This window comes from Marmota flaviventris, chromosome 13 (assembly GCF_047511675.1).
Source record: "Marmota flaviventris isolate mMarFla1 chromosome 13, mMarFla1.hap1, whole genome shotgun sequence".
NCBI classification, from domain to species: domain Eukaryota; kingdom Metazoa; phylum Chordata; class Mammalia; order Rodentia; family Sciuridae; genus Marmota; species Marmota flaviventris.
The window spans coordinates 85,740,723-85,762,808 of record NC_092510.1 but is presented as its reverse complement, the minus strand read 5'-3'; the positions used below and the strand labels follow the sequence as shown (position 1 = coordinate 85,762,808).

Below are 22,086 nucleotides of genomic sequence, written 5' to 3'. Positions count from 1 at the left end.
GTGTGTGTGTGTGTGTGTGTGTTTTTCTTTTTAATGACAGTGGCATTCTTACCTCTGATGAGCTGGCCGATGGGGAGGAAGGGCCATAATTCCATCTGATCTGTGTTTCAACAGATCGTTGGGTTGGTCTCAGAGACCTGGAGCCTTCTTCCTTGCTAAACAGCACCAACTTTTCAAAGTTGCTCCTGCTCCTGCCTGCCCTATGTGTGTTTATTCCTGTTGCAGGAACATCTCCAGGACAAAATATTATTTCCTGGCTAAAAAGAGTTACCGAAACTGCCTTGTCTTGGCTTCACACTCTTGGCTGGCGATACAGTGCTAGTCCTCTTGGCGCACACAGAAGTGATTAAGAGAGTGGACCAGCTATTTTACCAGAATGTGAGAACAGCTAGCTGGCCCTTATCTGAAGGATGAAAAAAATATATATATCGAGAATTACACTGAGAAATTTGCCAATCCCTCCAAGTCACAAAAACAGAAGCCTCCAGGTGCCACCTCGGGAGGCTGATGTGTCAGAATGACTTAGCCTTCATTTGAATAGATGGGAGCACCCTCAAACCAAAGCAAAGGATGTCTGGGGAGGCATCCAAGTCATCTTGGTCTCCTAAGTGCAGTTCAAGAGACAGGAAGCTACCAGCACTTCTGTATTTTGAGCCATGGCCACCAGCCCTGAAGCGGCGCTCTTGGAGACAGGTGCAGCTGACATACAGCTGTCGCACTGAGATCATCCAGCACCTCTCTCTCCAGGGATCTCACAGGGCCTGATCATGCATGGCAAGTGCAGAGAAGGGAAACCTAATCTCCATGCCTTCCTTTCTTAACTTGTAACAAAGTCCCTTCTCTCATTGGCACTGAACGGTCACCGCAGCTTCATTTCACCATAACCCCTAACTGTGGAATCTCTCTTCCCAGCGATGGTTTGTTAACAACTTCAATCTTAAAACACAGAGGAATAATTAACTCCGATTTATTTGTTCCTTCTCTCCTACCCTCCCCCCCCCTTTTTTTTTTCAGCCAAAGAACCTGAAATGGGAAACTTAAATGTTTCTGACATAACTCCTCAGAGCTTCAACCTCTCCTGGACAGCTACTGACGGGGCCTTCGAGATCTTTACCATTGAAATTATTGATTCTAATAGGTTGCTGCAAACTGCGGAATATAATATATCTGGTGCTGAACGAACCGCCCACATCTCAGGGCTCCCCCCTAATACTGATTTCATTGTCTACCTCTCTGGACTTGCTCCCAGCATTCGGACCAAAACCATCAGCACCACAGCCTCCACAGGTACATGTGCGTCCCCCGTGTCCTCGGGCTTCTGTGCAGGGTGCAGCCACTCCTGCTCACCCATCAGAGCACATACCAGTCTGCTCGCTCTTTCGTAATGTGGGGCTGGAGTGACATTTCACCTAACTCTCTTCCAACAGAAGTCCGAATCGTGGATTGCCGTAAAGCCATGTGCCTGGTTATCCCTGATCAGGACATTTATTTGCAGCACACAACGTAGTTCGGTCCAGATTGCCATATAGAATCTGGAGAAAAGAATTCTCTCCTTTGGTAACTTAAAAGCTATAATGAGAGTTGCTCTTAGCTTGGAAAGATGTAGAAATCATCAATGAATTCTTCAGAATTGGATTTTTATGTTATCTCGAGGGCCTTTGTCTAGTTCCTACAGTCCTAAATTTTTTCTTACCCAGATATCCCAGTGAATTAAGGAAACCGTTGATAGTATTTTGTTTTAAATTGGGAAAATGAAGAGAAAGAGCATAGATTACTTATCAGGTGAATGCAGGAGACAACCATGCCATCCGATTACCCCAATTTCAATACCACTTCCAAGGGGAAAAGTCGGATCATGCTTTCTTGCCCCCAAAACAGTGAATGGTACATGACACAAATAAAAGTAGAATGGCCATCTTCAAACAGGAGGCTTAGTTTAAAGAGGAGTAAACTGCTCTCACTTTGGATTTGTGGTATCTGTGACATGTGTGCCCTATGCCACATGTTCTGCTGTTCAGTAATAGAGAATCCTGTGGGGATTTAGAAAGGAGAGTTTTGTCCATTCAAGGTAGCACTCTTAGCATATTTCAGATAATGCATTCTCTTAGTAGGTAAGCTAAGACGTCCCAAAGTAAAAACAAAAATGATATTTAGAGAACAAACTCTGGAAACTTTTTCCTTGTAGCTCATAAATTAAGGGTCCATTTTCTGGGGAAATCCAAGCATTGTAGCATCAATAATTATCTATCACTTGAGTTGACCCCTGGTTGAGGGAGGGTCTGTCCTCATTCTACATGAGACTTCATATGGTTTCAGGGTGGTCAAGGCAAGGAGCCAGCACTGTCTAGTTCCCAGCTCAGCCAGATTACAATCTAACAAATCCTAGGGGAGAAAATTAGTCAACCGTATGAATTTGGTTCAAATTGATTTTCAACAAGACAAGTCACTTTCCTGGAAGATACAGTCTAAACGTTATGGGTTTAGCCTCATGTGTTTTGATCTTGAACTACGATAGTGTTTTAAATTGAAATGCTTTCGTATCTTTTCTTCTTGCTTTAGTAGCCAGATCTCTCCTTAGCCATCTTACTGTCTCAATGTGACCTGGGGCAGTGTGTCCATCTTGCGGAAAGCCCAGGAGCCAGGCTTTGATAGCCTTCTTGTAGAAGTTAGTAATTCTCACCACCCCCAGGAAACAGTGGTGCGCTCTGTGCCCAGGGCATCCCAATGCTCGGTCATCACCAACCTCAAAGCTGCTTCTAATTACACAGCCCACCTTCATGGGCTGATTGGTGGGCAGTGTGCTCAGACCCGGATGGTCCAGGCAACCACAGGTATTTCCCATTGTGGGTTCTTCACTTGCCATTGAACTTCCTCTGAATCACATCCCAATGTCAACCCACTTCTCATCCTCCTAGTTCCAAGAGTTCTTTTTCAAGTTTGATAGAGCCAACCAAGTCACAGTTTGAAAGCTTTAAAATAGCACTCACCCCAAATTAAGGAACTTCAGCATCTGACCTCTTTCCTCTAAAAGTGCCCTCGCCCCGCCCCCCAACACCAGTCTGTCTGTGTGTATGGAGTTAACTTGACTTGCTCTGTTTGAATTTCTAAACCATCCTTTCATCCGATCTTGAATAATCCTTTCCTTTGCCACCCATTATCATCTGCCTGTGGTCTGTCTAATCAAAGTTTGCCTGTGTTGTATGCAAAGAAACGGTGTGCATGTCATTTTTGATTCTTTGATCAGAATGATCTACAGTCTCTGTCTAGCAGAATTTTAAATAATGGTGCTACTAGTGGGCTAAGAAGAGATACTAAGTCACAATCCAAGAACCACCTGAGAGGACCTAGTGGTCTCTTCTTGTTCTGGAGATTTTCCTTTGCCTGGATTCCCAACAGACTGCTCTTTTTGGCATTTACTCTGTCAAGCATGTGTTGTCACCCATTCATGTCTGTTCTGAAATGTCAGAGTCCTCTTTCCATCCACCATCTTGTCTAAGTCTTGGTGCATGTGGTGAATATTCAGTGCATTTTTTTGGAACATGTCTCTTTTCCTGCAAGTCGACAGCATGTCAAGGAATTACTCCAAAGGGTTAGAAATGGTGGGAGAAAAATGCCCCTTGCTTGCATGAAACACTGACCACATCTGAACTAGCCTTCTCTGTCTGCGTTTTTCCTCGAATCTTACATTTGAGCTTAATTGTACCTTCTGGGGATCAGATGAAGCTAAAACTAACTTTAAGAACCCAAATCTTATTCTGCATGATGAATATATTAGTACTACCAGTTTTTGTCTGTGAGCATGAGAATAATCCCAAAATGCATCCTTAATTTGGGATATTGCTTCTATAGCAAAATATAGGCAAAAAACAGAGCTTGGAGAATTTTATCTTTTGTGTGGTTAAAGAAATTTATCAGTGCCATAGCTCAAAACTACAGCATTATTAGCTTCTCAAACTAATTGATAACATAGGAAATTCCTTGTCATTGCTTACCTCTATATTCTGTTTCTGAGCCAGATCTTATTTACCCTTAGAGACCTTAGAGCATCAAGTCATGCTGTATAATTTTGCAGTTTATCCAAGGGAGCACCTTCTTTCCTCCAAATATTGGAGCTAAAGCAAAACAACACCCAGGACCTTAGAAGTAATAGTCTGCTTCTCTCAACACTAAATTCTGTTCCACTTGTTTCAATCCGCCAGAATATTGACTCTAATATAGAATCTGGGTTAAACTTATATTAGTGTTAGTGATATTTGTTAAATGAGCATTTGGGAGGTCAACCTTACTTACATTTCTGTGGAAAGAAGCCATAAAGCCCCTTATATTGAATGAGTGGCTCTTGCCACTGATTGTCCAGAATTTAAGGGACAAGAGAAGCTTATCCCAGGTAGAATCATCCATCTTTCAAAATTATGTAGTAAGTAAATTTCCTAATCAGAAAAGGCAGTGCTTAGCTTCAAGTTTTCCTTGGCTTTCGCATCCACCAAGAATGGAAGCCATTTTCACCTTTGCGGTATTTGAGGTGAGATCCAGACTTTTCTATAACACATACATTTGGATTTCTATGCCACTGCAGAATTTCTCTGACATTAGCCTTTAATTTGTGCAATCCTAATAGATCAAAAGAAGACTAAGATAACTCCAAAGAAGCATTTTCTAAAACATTGCTCAGTGGAACTCTAGCTCTGTGGGATGTTTAAAGAATATGCCTGAGATGGGGTATCATTGATCAATAAGTTCACAAAATGCTTGGGCTAACCAAAATCAAATACATTTATTTATAAAATCAGCTTTTTAGAGCCTTTCAGATGCTAACATACTCTGCGAGTCTCCACAATAGAATATAATATTCAGTGTTTACAGTGCTTTCATGACCATGAATCTGTCTTTTCTTAGAACATCTTATAGGGCTAGTGTCCCACTACAGACTTTGGAAAATGGAGCTTAATACTCTTACATTAATCTTATGTATCTCTCTAATGGCTTCTCTGCTTTTCTTCTTATGTGACTAAGGACATGGCCATGCCTATAACTTAGAAGAACACAAATCCATACTTGCAGAAAAAAGCAATGTATACTCTGTTGTTATAATCAATGTTAGTAAGTATCAAGGTTAGCATGTTAGCCTAACATACTATTTTTTTTTCTGCAAATATTTGGAGATATTGAGACATTTGTGTTCTGTGGTGACATTCTGGAGAAATATTCTGCATCTTCTAATAATGTCTCTTTCTCCCTCTCTCCATGTTCCTTTGCCTTCAGAGCCAGAATCACAGTTGGGCACGCTAATTCTTAGCAATATTACTCCTGACAGCTTCAACGTGTCATGGACCACTCAAGCTGGGCTTTTTGCAAAAATTGTTATCAACGTGAGCAGTGCTCACTCGCTGCATGAGTCCCAGCAAGTCACAGTCCCAGGAGATGTACAGCAAGCTCACATCTCTGGCTTGGTGGAGAACACTGGCTATGACGTCAGTGTAGCAGGGACCACCTGGGCTGGCGACCCCACCAGACCCCTCACTGCCTTTGTCGTTACAGGTATTCAGAGGTTCTCACTTGTCTGTCTGGAATTCTGACACAGGGAAAGGGGGAAAGAGATAGATATTCTAAAGGCAAATTCCATCCAAATGCAGTCTACGCTCTAAATGTAAACTTCCATATATTTAATTATAATGGAAAATAATAGTTGTTTGTATTTATGAGGTACAAAATGGTGTTTAGATATATGTATATGTTGTGGACTGATTTAGTTGAATTAAAAAAATGAACATATCAATCACCTCACCTACTTTTCATGGTGAGAACATTTAAATCTATTTTTTAATGACTTTGAAATATACAGTGTATCACTACTAAGTGTGGTCATCATAGTGCCATAGCTTACTAAAACTTATTCCTCCTGTCAAACTGGACTTTGTACCCTTTGGCCAGCATCTCCCTTTTCCCTGCTCCTGCCAACTCTAGCCTCTGGTAACTAACATTATACTCTAGTTATATGTTAAACTTCTTTAAAATCCACATATAAGTGAGATCATGTAGAATTTTTTTTCTGCGCCTGGCTTATTTCACTTAGCATAATATCTTTCAGGTTTATCCACCTGGTTGCAAGTGAAAATTTCTTTTTTAAGTCTGTATGGTATTTCATTAGATATAGTTAGAACATTTTCTTTATCCACTCGTTCATGGATGAACACATAGGTTGCAAAATGACATTACTCATAATGGCCGGGACACCCCATGTCAACTTCTAAGTGAGGAGATTGCTGAGGCTTCTAGAAGGGAGAGATGCTTCACAGCTACTGTGAGGAAACAGAAGCATGTTCTCAATGGCTATGTAAGGCTTTCAGGGAGTTTTATATACTGTAACATTCACAGTTGGGAGACACTGACTAACGAATAAATTCTAAGTTAGTAAAGGCCTATGACAGGGATTTTGTCCATAAATCATGCCATAAGGCAGTTCATAAACTATCTGTCCTAGAAATATAATAATCTATCTTAAGAAAAAAAAAAAAGAAAGAGAGAAACCTATTCTTAAAATTGACAAATACAGCAGATTGATGAAGATTCACCCTGAAATGACAGATAAATTATAAGTTTAGTTAAAATCTTACCCATCTGTCAAATTTGACTTCTAACTTCACTTTGATCTACATAAAGAAATGATTATCTATTTTCTACACTGATATTATCCCAGATCCATGGTAAAGGCTAAAAATGGTGTGCATTTACCAAATCCCCAGCTTGAAAATGTTTTAAAGTCTCTTGTCTTCCACTAATGACAGCTTCTAGGAGACAGACTTTGCCATCTGACTTTCACACTAAACAAGTCTTTCCCAGGTCTAAATTGCTCTAATTAAGGACAATTGAATAGTTTCCTGGAGGTGTTAGGGTGGCCTGGCAGAGTGAGGATTTGAGATCAAGCCTGTTTGGTTTCTAAATCTGCCCCCATCTACTTAGCTACATACCCTCGGCAAGTTCCTTATATGTTTGAACCCCAATTCCCTAAGTAAGGCAGGAGGACACCCACAGGTGCCTCTGGTAGCCTGTTTCAGGGATGAAGCAGATGCAGTATAACTACCTGGATATAGCTCAGTGGGTGTGATACAGATGTCAGGTCTTTTCTGGTGCCTCCCAAATGTATGAGGAAAGTCATGTTCTCAAAAGTAACCCGCAAGGCTGGGTGTAGCTCAGTGGTGGAGCCCTTGCCTAGCATGCACAAGGCCTTAGATTCCATCCCCAGCATTGCAAATAAGTAAGCAAATTTAAAAAATGCCCAACATGCCTCCATTAAACACTAGTGCTATGCAGTCATGATTTGCTTATCATTTGCAAGAGAACCCTCGTTATCTTACATTTGAATGTAAGATTAAAACGTGGCTGCATTTACTATCCTCTCCAGTTATTGAATGTGAATTAAATTATTTAGTTCAGTCTGCACAGGCAGAACTTAGTAATTCATTAAGGAGCTTGGAAGAGCATGTGTGAGGTGAGCGTCTCACTGCCCTGGAGGAGGGGAATGGCTACAGATGCCATCAGGCCCTTACTTGTAGCCCCTTGCAGGACCTCCCACAGAACAGAGGAGAGAGGGAGGCTGGGAGACCTGGTCCCAATAATAGATCCAGTAACAGCATTGTCTCTGCTAATCCGGATGTGAAAAGACTCAGCATTTTAAAAGAAGTATATTTAAAAAGAACAAACCATGAACAGGAGGGACTTGAAAAAACAAGCACTCCATTGACTAATTAGCCTGAACGCCTTCATTTTCCTTGGAATTCACTGTTTTGATGGCTTGGAGGGGCAAAGAGGCTGGCTATCAAATAGAGCGCTAAATAAAACTCAGAGGCGGAATTTGAGACCCTTGCCTTGCAGAGGTCATTTGGACGCTGTATGTGATTTCACCTTTGCCTTTGATAGAGTTGATTCTTGGGAAATCTATACATGGGGGGAAAATGCCTCAAAATAAACAGCAAATGTTGCAAAATAGGTACAGGAAGCCCAAGTCACAGCAAAATTTAACTCTCTGCTTAGGGAATGGGGGCATTTCTTCACTTTTTCATTCAGTCACCAAACATTTCTTTTTAAGCATTTTTTTTAAACATTACATCAATTAGACTGTCAGCATTAGCGCAAGGTCATTTATCTCTTTGAAAGTTTCCATTTAGCCACAGTGGACAAGAAAGATCTAAACTAGGTGCACTAAAACAGCCTTGGCTGTGGGATTCCCATCCCTTTCCCCCTCTGCTCAGAGATCAATATGCTCAGCATTACACAGTGCTGCTTACTGCAGAGGAGGTGCTGGCCTTCCCACTGGTCCTCCTGTGCTTCAGGACTTGCCAGCACTAGGGCGGAGGTTGGGGACAGGAGTACTAATTAGACAGCAGCCTGAGCAGATGGAAAGAACTGGGAGTCAGAAGACCCTGCTGGAACCCCACTTACCACCTTGCAGATGTGTGTTCTGGAGAAAGTGATAGCCTTTCCCTTTCCTTAGATGTCCTGGAGATTGAGGGGTAAGGTGGCAATGTGTCTACCTTACAATATCATTGGGACAGATAGGATGATGAATGTGAAACCCCCTCAGCTGAGAAGTATCCATAGAAATTTAGCTGATACAAGCTCACCCTTTGTATCACCCTTGTGCATGAAAAGACCCCTGGGCAACTGATAACTAGGAGCACCTGGGGCACAGATGTTTGGTGAATGAATAAACAAAGGATGGTAAAACTTGTTGAAGGTCCAGATATGTCCTTGTTTTCTAACTTTACCCAAGAAAATGAGCAGCAAAAGAATTATCAAATCTTAGGATTTCTTATTGGACCATAACCTCAAATTGTTAATTTTGACACATTAAAAAAAATCGCTAATGAAGATGTGTCTCTGATTGGCCTAAGTGATTTAATTCAAAATGTGAGTTAGAAATAAAATGTGAATTCGAAGTAAAATAGAAACCTACGAAGTAAAAGAGGAACATACTTTAAAAAAAGAAAGCAGAAAAAAGTTAATTTGCTTCAAAATCAGAAACAGCAGGAGATAAAGGAGTCCTAACCCAACACAGACATCCTGTTTGAATAGACAGAAATGCGCGTGGTCTTTGGAATCAGACTAGGCTGGAAACCCTGCTCCATCACGTAATAGCTTGTGACTTTGAGCAAGTCATTCAACTGTTTTGAAACTCAGTTTTCCCACCTGTGATATGGGAGTGATACCCACCTAATAGACTTGCTAAGAGCATCCTACTAGGTAACACTCTCTGGCCCCAGGAAGCTCTTCCTGGACATTTGTTTTCTGAGTGTGTAACACAGTGAGTGACGGAGCGGGTGTCTCTGGTGTGCGTGGAAACCTGTGCTCTCACGGCAGAGTCCCTGCTGCTAACCTGAGTTGTTTTCACCCCTCCCTTCTTTCAGAGGCCTTGCCCCTTCTGGAAAACCTAACCATTTCCGACATTAATCCCTACGGGTTCACAGTTTCCTGGATGGCATCGGAGCATGCCTTTGACAGCTTTCTAGTCACGGTGGTGGATTCTGGGAAGCTTCTGGACCCCCAGGAATTCACACTTTCAGGAACCCAGAGGAAGCTGGAGCTTAGAGGCCTCATAACCGGCATTGGCTATGAGGTCATGGTCTCTGGCTTCACCCAAGGGCACCAAACCAAGCCCCTGAGGGCTGAGATCACTACAGGTATTTCAACTCAAGTGAGCCATTCTCTCCTCTCCATGGCCCCCCGTGTCATCTGTCTACAGCGTCACCGTGGTTTTAACCTCCTTGTCCATATTCCCGTCTTAATCCACAGATGTGGCCTGTTCTTTCGTGTCCTCCCACACCTCCCCTTGTCTTATGCATCTAATGAGCACTCCTCATTCCCATCCCAGAACGAGAAGGTGGAAATCTTCCCTCTTCGTGTCCCCAGTCCCTTAGCCTGGTCTTGTGTGCTTACTCTGTATCAACCTCCCTGTGATCATCCTGGCTGGTCCCCAGTTACATTTCCGCCTTCTCAAAGAAAAAATATACCAGTGAGTATATTTTAAAAACATATTCAAAACCTTTACCATCTCGAAGTCTTAACTGTGATCTAACCAACTCACCTAGTGGTCTCGTCATTGGAACACTAAATTGGAACTTATCACATTGGTAAATGCTAACATCAGAAAGATTTTTTAACACAGAACTAAATCCATAATCTCTTCAAAATTTAAAATTCCTAGAGAAATATAGCATTAACAATTTTAACAGTCAAAAACCTATATGTTTCTCACAGTCTATTTCTAGAGATTAGTAGCTCCATAGACCATTCGAAGGTCCTGCTTGGTGAAGGAATTGCATGTTCAAATAAGTTTGGAAGCACTGAGTTCAAGTCAGACAGGATCCTTGCCCACAAGGCTTTGTGGAATAGCCTATGGTATATTTCCCAGAGGGCTGTATTTCCCAAACTTCTTTGACAATGAATATCTTTTAAGGAGGAGGATCAAATAGGCATAACTGGATTTTAGCACACTTTGGGAAACCCAGCTCCAAGTTTACCTTGATCCTGAGTTTTTTCTAGTGAAGGCAATACAAGATGAACCCCTGGGTCCAAACAATATATCTCAAGAGGTTCCAAGCCTCAGTTCTACAATCTGAACGCTTATCTGATGGTTCCAATAGCAAGAAAGAACAGAAGTCCAACAAACAAGAAAATCAAGAGTAGGAGCCTTCTTTAGTAAATCAGTCGGCTCCAAGAATAGAGCATAAAAAGACCCAAGCATTTAAAAAACCATTTTGTTTGGGCTCAAGGGAAGTGTATCAGAGTCATCCTGGGCAGCTCTACAGATGGTTAATGCTGGTTTATTTGTCTTTTCAAAAAGAAAAGAGAAAGGTCTCATAGCAGATGGGCACTCAGCCACTGGAAGACGGAGAGCGAACATAAACAAGTACTGGCTCTGAACTTATTTAGTAATGCACGGGAGGGGCCGGTGCCGAGTCCAGATGTGGGTTTATAGACGTGCTTTCAGACAGAACTCACACATGCGAGCATCTGCCTGGCTTGTTCTGACCGCGTCCGCTCCAGCCCTCCCCTCTCCCAGCCCTACTAGACTCGTTAATGTCGGATGATTTTATTTTCTGTATCTCAGGACACTTCTATGTCTGAAAGTCGGGGCGCACTGCCTATTGATACCCCTGCAGGAGAGGAGATGGCTGCTAAATGATATTCTCTTTCCTCCTTCTTCCACTTTTTTCTCCCCCTCTAGAAGCTGAACCAGAAGTTGACAACCTTCTGGTTTCAGATGCCACCCCGGACGGTTTCCGTCTGTCCTGGACAGCTGACGAAGGGATTTTCGACAGTTTTGTTCTCAGAATCAGAGATACCAAAAAGCAATCTGAGCCGCAGGAAATAATCCTCCTTGCCCATGAACGTACCAGGGACATAACAAATCTCAGAGAGGCCACTGAATACGAAATTGAACTCTATGGAATAAGCAATGGAAGGCGTTCCCAGCCAGTCAGTGCTATAGCAACAACAGGTACTGTAAACACACAGGAGAGAACAGAGGAGTCACCGCGGGGGCTCTCCTTCTCCAGGGCTGAGTAATTACAGGAGCTTTGGACACACACAAGCTCCTTCAAGTGTGAACTGAGTCTTTACAGCACAATGCCATTTACCTAATAGGGTTGTGAGGACTCAGTGAGATAATTCATGTAAAGTCCATAGCAGAGAGCCTGGCACACCCAGGGCTGGAGAAAGACAGCTGTCATATTGTCTCCGATGCAGCATCCGTAGTTGCAATTATCACATCTTTCAAGTTGCAAAGACTCTGCCTTCTGCCTGTTACCTCGTTGTATCGTATCCAGGCATACAATTCCTTGTTCTCTGGTCCAACGTTTGATTTGCACTAGGTGTTCAATTTGCACCAGGTGGGGAACAATGGAGAAGTGGCACCTCTTCCTGTGAGGCTTCATATTTATAAAATGTTGCCTGTGAGTAATTAGTACCAGGCTCAGCAAGGAAGGGGGCAGGAGCTGGATTCATTTCATGAAGCGCTATTCAACTCTTTCAGCAACTCTAAAAGCCATTGAGAGGGGGAAATGAAACCCTTTCCCACGTAAGCCTTGTCAAGGAGGAAAAAAGAAAAAAGCTTTAATAACTTGACTCTTGATAATAATACTAAGACTAAATGACTCTTTAGAAGGAAAAGGAAAGACCTACAGGAGGTGGGTCGAATTCTTTCAGGAAACAGGGAGATGCAGAAACAGTATCCCACGGGGACAGCTGCTTCAATGAGTAGCCAGAGGAAAGACTCTCAGGGGAAGTAAATGAGCCCTGAGAAATGGCACAGCTCAGCCCCTTCTTTGGGTGCGTGAAGAATATGAGGCTCAGAAAGGTGAAGCCATCTGCCTAAGGTCACACAGCTAGATTTGGAGTAGAACCCCAACCACCAGCTTCTTTTAGTACTGTTAGCTAAGTAACAGAGATTGGAGCACAGAAAACCAATGAGTATACATACTTGTCCTCTCTGAGAGGCACAGAGCCTGGCACGAGCCCAAATGGTCTTTTCCTGGGGTAAAGCTGGGTATTTTGTTATGTCAAGTTTCAAGATCTAATAAACTACCACAAACTACTAAGGGAAATCAGGATCAGTACTCATAGACATGCTGGGGTCCAGGCAGCCAGCTAGTGACAGGAAAACCCTGCTCCTTGTGCACGCGAGGCCCCCCAACCCCTGCAGGTCAGAGTCGCCCCTCCCCGTGACTGCCTTTAAAATGGCTCCAGATCAGAGACAGAGCCTGATTTTTGACCTTGGTTTATAAACACAGCTCTTCAAAGTTTACTTCTGATCTCTGATTTTGTTTTGCTGATTTTTTTTTTCTAGAAACCCTGCGATGAGAGAGGGAGAGAGAATGAATAATCATGAGCTGCTTTTTTTTTTTTTTTTTTTAAAAAAAAGAACAAAGAGAAGCAGAGCCTGCTCTGCTGTTCTGGAAGGACTTCTTGTAGATTTCCCTCTCTGGGGCTTTGGCATTCACAGCCAAAGAGGAGAAAGAGAAAAGGGGTTGGGGGGAACACACGTATGTGCCCTCGTATGCCCACATGCCCGTGCCCTGGGACTGGGAGAAGGCAGGGGAGGTGACTCCAACACAGCAGACCTCTAGCTTCACCTGTCCCTTGCCAGCTGCAAACACTTCCCCTTTTCCCACTTCATTCTTTCTCCTCTCCTCTTGCCTCCCTCACACCACTGTGAACGCTCCTCTATGATGTCCTGCCCTCCTCCTTCCTTTCCGACAGCTAGCTTACTTACAAGGACCTGTTCCCTGAGCAGAAGCTGCCCACCCCAAGTGCCAGGAGCAGCAGAGGGGGCAGTGGTTACCCTAGTGCTTAGCTGGTGGTCTCCAGCAGATCCCTGGACTCTGATCACGTTCCTCCTTCTTACCAGCCATGTGACCTTGGGCAAGTGCCCTTTCCTCTCTCAGCTTCAATCCCCTCATCTGGAAAATGGATTTCAACTCAACAGGTTAGCCACAAGGTTTAGCTGAGATTGTGGATGTTGAGTGTGTAAACAGATTTTCCTTGCCCAGACTAGCAGCACTAGTTATTATGATATTTGGTGATATAATGTAAATTTTATTTTTAGTGGAATACTCAGTTCAGATTTTTTAAGTGAAAAAGCATGTTCAGCTGTGTTCCTGAACCCTATGGCTCTGTCCAAAGACGACCTTTGTTGCCAATTTCTTGTCCTTCTGGAAATATATAAATAGAAAAGAATTGACATAAATTCAGTATTTTTACCCTTTTTAAGGAGCACAGTGTTTAACACATTACCACATGTCCATGCTTTGCCCCAGGCATTTCTTATTTATTAATAGATGTCAGAGGTAAGCCCATCCGTGTTATTTATTTAGCCATCCCCTACTGATGGACACTTACATTATTACTTTTCTCACCCCTTCTTTCTCTCTGTCCCTGCACTTACAATGGCTTCTCTTCCTCTCTGTGGTTGGAGCCATTCCTTACAACAGTCTGGACCCCCCTTTAGAGAGAAACTTCTTTCTCCTCCAGGAAGTTTAGTGCCAACATGCCTCCATGCACCATCTCCAGGGCCCCAAGAATGGGCAGAGAGCAGGAAGAAATCCCAGCAACTGACTAAGAGGACTTCACTGTGTTGTTCTGGAGGTTCCTCAGGTCTACCCAGGGTGCCCGAGTGAGGACCCAGAAATGTTTATCTACCCCAACCCCACCCCTGTCCACAGACACATAAGTGTGTGACCCTCCCCCAGTTCCTGTGTCAATAGGGTATCAATACCCCTTCTCTCAGCCCCCAGAACGTGCCCCCACACCCACCCTGCTCTACTTTTCCCAGCCAGCAGCCACACAGCTCCCTAGCTCCTTGCAGTTCAGCTGAACTTGAAGCCACACATCACCAAGGAGCCATAGCATTGTCCCTGGGACTGGGTCAGCAGGTCTGAAACACCTAGGTGGCCATCTGCCCCTCCACATGATGAAGGCTCTTTACCCCCAGCCTCTCTGCCTCTGACTCACACCTCCACCAGGAGGGTAAAGATGATCACCACTAATTTCAGAGCACTAACTTCATGCCAGGTGCAGCCAGACACTTCACTGAGTCTCCACACACCACACACACAAACCAAGGGAGTGCCCCCACATTCCACCCCTTTTCACAGATGTGAAAACAGAGACTCAGGGGCCTAAGGCATTTATAGGGAATAAGGCCAGAGTGGAATTCAAAACCCAGTTAGTCCAGCTCCAAAAATCCTTGCTCTTAAACCATACCTCCTCCAGCAGCTGCTCCCCTAATGTAGCACAGGGCCTAATGCATATTATGTGTTCAAGAAAACTATGTTGAAGAGTCAGGCACAGTGGTGCATGCCTGTAATCCCATTGACTAGGGAGGCTGAGACAGATGGATTGTAAGTTCAAGGCCAGCCTCAGCAACTTAATGAGATTCTAAGCAATTTAGCAAGAACTTCTATCAACATAAAAAATAAATGGGGCTTAGAATATAGTTCAGTGGTAAATTATCTTTAAGTTCAATGCCCTGTACCCCAAAAAAATGTTGAAAGGGGAATTAATTTTTAAGTGATTGTTATTTGCCATGTAACAGAAGACACTTGGCATAGATTTGGGAGGCAAATTTTTATTTGGCAGATAGGAATCCTTTCAACCTCCTAAGAAGTTTTTAGCAATTCCACATATTTCCCTAATGGAAGTTTAAAAATAACTGATTCCCCTTGGAAATAGAGACAAGAAGCATCATCTGAGTCTCCCCGACTTTTCAATAGATGTGATTCAGCTGCTGTGTGTCCAGACACATGCTGAGGGGCTGGAGGCTTTGGGGCCCTACTCATGCAGAAGGAGACTCGCTAGAATAACAAATAGTCTTCAACTCCTAGGATGTTCTGTGGTCCAAAAATAGTACGTCATTGACCCTGGAATTCCACCATGATTGGGTCCTTCTTTCAGGTTATGCATAGTATCTCCCTGCCACAGCTCTTAGTGATCACACCCCGAAGTGTGTGATAGATGAAGTCACTAATTCTCATGGCGTGTAAGACGCGAGTGCCATCTTACCAATGATAAAGCTAGAGTCTAGAGAAGAAAGCTTTGGCTATCAGACCCAAGTTCTAAAATATGCCATCATTTACCCCAGAAAGGTTTTCATCCAGAGCAGAGGTCAGAGTGAACTTGACTGCCTGAAGCAGGTCATCTGGATCCCATTTTGTATCTCTCGGTGGGACCCATCTAGGTCTTTCCTGGGGGATACGTTAGAATCCAGGGTGGCTCGCAGCAGAGTCACATGGGAAAGAACATAGAGGGCAATCACAAGCACGGAATCGTTACTGCCCGCCGGATGCCGTGCTAGGGTTTACATCCATTATCTCTGCTAATCCTCACAGCATTCCTGTGGGAATCACTTTCCCCACTGGATGCATGAGGCAACTGAGGATCCCAGAAGGCGGGGGACATGCCCCGGGTCGCCCAGCCTCCCAGAGGTATTTGGATAATCAAGATCTTGCAGGCTCCTGGGGCCCTGCGGTTTCCAAAACTTGATACCGAGAGAACAAAAGCCCAGGCAACCACGGAGTTTGTTCCCAGGTCACAGAAGAAAACAGGAGGAGGAGAGAGATGTCTTAGATGACAGAAGAAGGCAGGAATGGGCAGGAAAAATAACTGTCCCTGATGTCTGGGGGCTGCAGAACTTAATGATCAGCATGGCTTGAAGAAGGGAATGAGGGGTCCTGGGCTCCCCAGAGCCTGGGAATTGTTTCCTGAAATCTCTGGCCAGGCATGGGAAGTTCAAGTGGGCATAACCCTGAGCCAGAAATCACAAAACAGCCAAAGGAAACTGGGTTTGTTGGGGAGACATTTGGGGACCTGGAGCCTCCTCTGGGCCTGGCTTTCCCCACACGTACACCCAGTGCCCAGCGGGTGTTTGTTTTGGTGATGGCCCGAGGTTGTTCCCCTGGCTCTAGACCTCCCTCCAGTTCTAGAAGTGGGTTTGTCAAGGTCAGATTCCATGTGACTATTATTTCTAAGATCTCGGGCTGTACTTGGCTTGGCCACAAAGTCCCGTGATCCAGAAATGTCCCTCAAAGGATATTGGTTGGAAAATGGAGCTTTACTTTGGTCCTCTGTGTAATAGCTACCGCCGCACCATCTTCTCAGGGTTTCTAGATGAGGGTGAAGCCTCGTCATATCAGTTGCAACAAAGTGTACACATGTCAAGTCTTGGCGAAAAGCTAAAAATCAAACCAAAGAGGGAACATATTACAATCTTTTAAGTCACTCCCCACTTCCTTGGAAGGCATTGGAGATGGTAACTGTCCCTGTGAATGAAAACTGCACCACGGGCCTGGGCCCTGTACCTGGAACGAAAGGACCACTCTTTCTATCCAGTCACAGCTTGATCACAGGTCACCTGCCCTCCATCCTAAAGGCGTGGCTCCAATGGAAACCTAGACTCTAGACACAAAGTCTTCCTAGATCCAGAATCCAGGATCAAACATTGTGGGCAAGACCACTAACTGTTTCTGGGTTTCTCCTATGTTTCCTTCTTGACAGCCATGGGCTCTCCAAAGGAGCTCATCTTCTCAGACATCACTGAAAACTCGGCCACTGTCAGCTGGACGGCACCCACTGCCCAGGTGGAGAGCTTCCGGATTACCTACGTGCCCATAACAGGAGGTAGGGGACTCAGAGAGGGGAAGGGCCGCAGGACCCTGGAAGCTGGGGTGGGAAAGTGAGAGACCCTAAAAATTCCCATCCCCCAAACATTATCAAAAAAGAATCCTTCCTTTATTTTTGAGACCATCCTTTGTGAAGTCCTACAAAGTCCTGGTAGGGGGATCATTTTATGAAGATCCTCTCTGGCCTTGAAATTCTAAAGTGTCCTAAGAAATTCATTCTCAGTATTGTTTGAACACAAGGACAAAGACTCTATGAACACTGGCCTTTTTCTCTGTGAGCAACTCTTCTGACAGGCTGCTCTTGGATATGTGTTGAGATTTTTGTCCTTGGGTGCCAAAATCTGTCTGTCTCAGTATAGGACGGGGAGTTGTGGCTTGGCAGAGTTGCAAGTTCCAGTTCAGAACGTGGATTTTAATAAAGACCTTAGTGGAGTCTGTAGTGAGCTCTCTGGTATTGTAAAGGTATATAAAGAGGGGATAGTCAGTCACAGGAGTGTCATAGCATCTCCATGGGGAGTTTGACCAGCCCTGAAATTCTAAAATAGATAAATTCTGAACTTGGTAATAAATACAAGAGCACAGGCTTGACTGTAACCATCTTTTACATCATCAATAGCATGTCTACTAACAAGGGAGTCTCCATAATGCTACTTAACCGAAGAGAATGGTTTAAGGAGTTCAGTTGGACATTACAGAGTGAGCTTTCTGTATGCCTTGTGGGAAAAAAATAAAGGAAATAAAATTCATGCAACATGCCAGCTCTCTATGAGCAGAAATTTGCCATTTTTAGTACATTGTGACTTCATGTTTTTCCCCTCTCCTGGCTTGGTTTTTGGCATAGTGCACCCATGGAAAAAGCAGGATACAAAAAGTGAGGCCTTTCCCCCACTCCCTTGTGCCAGAGAGTGGGAGAAAATGAAGAAGGAAATGGTATTAGATAAAGACAGAATTTCACTTCCCAGTGGGACAGCCGAAGTTCTCAAGGCAACCGTGAGTGCCGGTCCCTGAGGCTCACTGTTCCTGGTCTTGCTCCTCCCGCGGTCCAGGTACACCCTCCATGGTCACTGTGGATGGAACCCAGACTCAGACCAGGCTGGTGAAGCTCATTCCCGGGGTGGAGTACCTGGTCAGCATCATCTCCATGAAGGGCTTTGAGGAGAGCGAACCTGTCTCAGGGTCGCTCACCACAGGTATGCTGGGCGTGGGCTTTCCTTCTCCAGGGCTCTCTTGGCTGTGTGCCTTTCTCTCTTGCCTTTAGAATTTTTGGCTCAGGACTCAGCAGCTGTGGGAGGTTTATTTATGAAACCCTAGTGGGAAGTGAACTGGGTTTGGAGTTCCAAAAGTCTCATCTGGGGCCCACCTCTGGCCTCTCCTGAGTTGGGTAACCTTGGACACATCCTTGACCTTCTCAGGCCCCAGTTTCCTCAATTGTTATAGAAGAAGATGCCCAACTTTGGGGGTCATAGTGAGCTGGCTTGAAATCCCACTTCTGTCATTTACTGGCTACATGAGTTAGTTTCTCTGGGGTCCCGGGCCCTCTGTATACTGCTGCTTCCCCCTTCCTCAGATTAGGATGGAGACTTCAGGACACGGACTTCAGCAAAGACCACAGTGAAGTCTGTCTTAGGTCTGTAAGGACCTGCAGGTGTGAGCAATTGCAAGGTCACTCGCCACCTCCCTCCTTCCCCTGCCTGTTGCCATGGTGACAGCCCTCTGAGCAAGTGCCTCCCACAAAAACAAACTGGCGACAGTCATCAGGTAGCCACCCCTCTGTTTTGGCAGCTCCAGAATTCCGGAAACTGCTGCTAACCCCTTTATATTTAATGCGCTCAGCCATTTTCATCCCCACTTCACAGAGGAGATGTGTGGAAGGTACCAAGCCACAAAACCAGTAAACGTTGAAACCAAATTTGAACCTAGGTCATTCAGACAGCAAACCCTGTATTATAAAATAAAGGCTTATTTTCCTATGAAAACCTGAGTTGCAGCTGTAAAGGAGAGAAGTAATGAATGGCATTGAAGGAGAATGAAGTGGAAAATCTATCTTCCGACAGCCATGTGTCTAAACAATTTATCCTTTGAGATATGAGCAATTATCCCGCCCAATCCACTAAGGGAACCAAAGAATGGGCCTTGTAGGAAATTTTAAAAATATCTTAATTGCCTAAAAGAGTTGATGATATGCAATTAAAACGTCCCATCTGAAACCAAAGTCCTGTCCGCCCTGCTGCACGGGCCTTTATTTTCCCAAAGAAATCCTGCTTTCACGGATCGTTCCCAGCAACAGATCACACAAAAGCTGGGTGTGTTTCCTCCGGAGGCCCCTGTGGTCATCACCAGTCAGAGGAGACTGTGTACACCACCGTGACACAGGAAGGAACCAGGAGTGGACAGTGCGGGCTCCCAGATAACTCTGCCACCTCCAGTCATGTCATCCCTTGAGGCTCAGGTGCCTCCTCCTTAAAATGGGCACATGGGAGCTGCCCTTGTCCCCCCTGGGGGCAGGGCAATTGAGTATGAAGAGCAAGAGAGAGAGGGAAACGGGAAGGGACGTTGGGTAGGGAGAGTGGTCAGTTAGAAGAGGCCCTTTGAATGTCCTTTCTCAGGACAAGTTATTTGAAAGCCATACCTAATTTAATAGATTCATAATAACCACCATTGCCGAGGCTTCTTTAGCCCCTCGTCTGGTTGACCCTATAGCAGCCCCCCTTTGACAGCTGAAGAAAGTGAGGAGGTCTGGTCCAGGGAAATGACCTTCCAAGGGCACAGAGGCACCAGGCAAAGAAGCCACAATAGAACCTGAGACCAGCAACCTCCAAGGCCTGGTTCAGTATTACCTAGAAGCCCTGTCACCAGAGATGCCTCTCAAAGCCCCGACAGGCCTCAGACATTGTCTACCATGCAGTCTTCTATAGGTTCCCTTCCTGGGAAAAGGGGTGTGACCTCTGATCACGATCCCTGTCGCCCATTCAGCACTTTTCAATTTACCTTTCCACCCATAATATGTGAAAATCAAAGTAACACTGAGGAAAGGCCAGCCAGAATTATTATCCCCAGTTCACAGGTCAGGAAACTGAGGCCCAGGGTAAAGAGCCAGCAGGGGAGGAGTCTCAGGTCAGCCTGGTGCCGGCTCAGGACTCTGAACTGGTCCTGCATCTGTCACTGTGACTAACGCCAGAGTCCTTAAGCAGAGCGGACGGCAGAGCAGCTGGGTTCTGATATCTTCCCCAGTGTGACCGTCACCTCTTCCTCCATCTTTCTTTTGCAGCTCTGGATGGTCCATCCAGCCTGGTGACAGCCAACATCACCGACTCAGAAGCCTTGGCCATGTGGCAGCCGGCCATTGCCACTGTGGACAGTTATGTCATCTCTTACACAGGGGAAAGAGGTAAGTGCTTGTCCAGGCCCATCCTCACATGGAGAGTGTCTGTCTTGCTCCAAATTTCCCATTCTGCCACTCCATGCCATGTTGGGTGCAGAATGACAAAAATGCATGGGTAGACTGGAAAGGCCAGCAATGTCCCCGTGGTCCTTAGCTGCAATCTCAAGTGGGTCTGGCAGATCCATTCCCAGTCTCTGCCTGTTTGCCTCGCCCCTTCCTCCTCTGCTGCTGGAGTCTCTGCCTCTCAGTGTGAGATAGACAGCCCCTCATCCTCTGCAAAGCAAGAGCCCAAAATTTAAAACATTAAGCAGACCATATCAGGTGGCACCCAGGTGGGCTTCTCAGAGGCCACAGGAAGGACCAGTGGAAGCAAATTTTATTTAAAAATCTGAAATTATTTTTCCTTGTATTTGTAACCACCTACATTAATTTACCCAATTGGCAGGTTAAACACATGCTTAAGGCACCAGTGAACCGTGGCCACCAAAAAGTCAAATATAATTGAGAGAGGAAGAAGAGACTTCCAATGAGCCCATCCACAATCTTGTAATGATCTATTGTAGAAAGAATTCTGCTATTTCAATTTCCAAGTCATTGTAGCTTTCCTATTGTATGGTTTGTTCTTGTTCTGCTTTTAGCGACAGTCAGAGGCGGCACCATAACCTGTGCCTCGGGCCATTTCGGGTTTTCACTGGGCCCTGGCACCGACCTAAGAGACTTCTTTGTGAGGACAGAGCATAGGCAGGGCAAGAGGTGGGGAAATAGGATCTATTCTTTTTATGCTTTAATTCTTATTCCTTGTGAGCAAACTCCTCCAAGACAGGGAAGATGTGTTGTCTCACTTAAAATAAATAAGAAGACAGTTCTCAGGAATCATGGAAAATATGGATCTGGGAGTAACAGAGGTCCTTGGCCAGAGGGGAAGGAGACTTGGATCATGAGTTAAGGTCACCATCTTGTCCCACTTTGCCAGGGACTTTCTCGGTTTCAGCCTGAAATTTCTACACCTGGGAAATCCCGGAGTCCTTGGCGAACCAGGATAGCTGGTCACCTGTGATTAGGCAGGGAACGAACGTGGTTTGGTTCCCACCATTGGTCAGAATAAGCCAGTGGGCCTGAGAGATGGTAACCAGACTCTGGTGTCTGTGATTAGTGTGACCCCTCAACCTTAAGGATTTTGTGATCCTTGATGATAAAATATTTGGTAACTTATAATAGGATATGTGAGTAAATGAAGAAGAGAAAGAACAGGCAATGGACAAGCTAACATGGGATCGTCCGTCAGCTTGGGGACATTGCTGACAACTGTCCTGTAGCTTGTTCCTGAGTCTCGGCCACAGAGATGTTCCCCAGTTCCCCTTCCTCCAATGTGATAAACCTTTCCTAGAAAGAGAGAGGAGAGGAAGGACTCACTTCGGGAATCGAACCAGCTTTTCTGCAGGGTCACGGCAGCTTTCTGTGTTAGAAGGGGGTGGGTGTGCTGTTTGCCAAGTTCAAGGGTGGCCCAGACAGCAAGAGGTAACTGCCTTG

The 22,086-nt window shown here is 44.8% G+C and overlaps 1 protein-coding gene across 1 annotated transcript in view; it reads left to right on the top strand.

Annotated features, from left to right (window-relative positions):
* Tnc (tenascin C) overlaps window positions 1–22,086 on the top strand; it is an 85,633-nt gene that overhangs the window by 50,282 nt on the left and 13,265 nt on the right. The window contains exons 15-20 of the mRNA XM_027949423.2: window positions 1,015–1,287; window positions 9,405–9,677; window positions 11,225–11,497; window positions 17,050–17,172; window positions 18,221–18,364; window positions 20,443–20,562. Of these exons, the coding sequence (XP_027805224.2) occupies window positions 1,015–1,287; window positions 9,405–9,677; window positions 11,225–11,497; window positions 17,050–17,172; window positions 18,221–18,364; window positions 20,443–20,562 (1,206 nt within the window). The remainder of the gene's footprint in view (window positions 1–1,014; window positions 1,288–9,404; window positions 9,678–11,224; window positions 11,498–17,049; window positions 17,173–18,220; window positions 18,365–20,442; window positions 20,563–22,086) is intronic.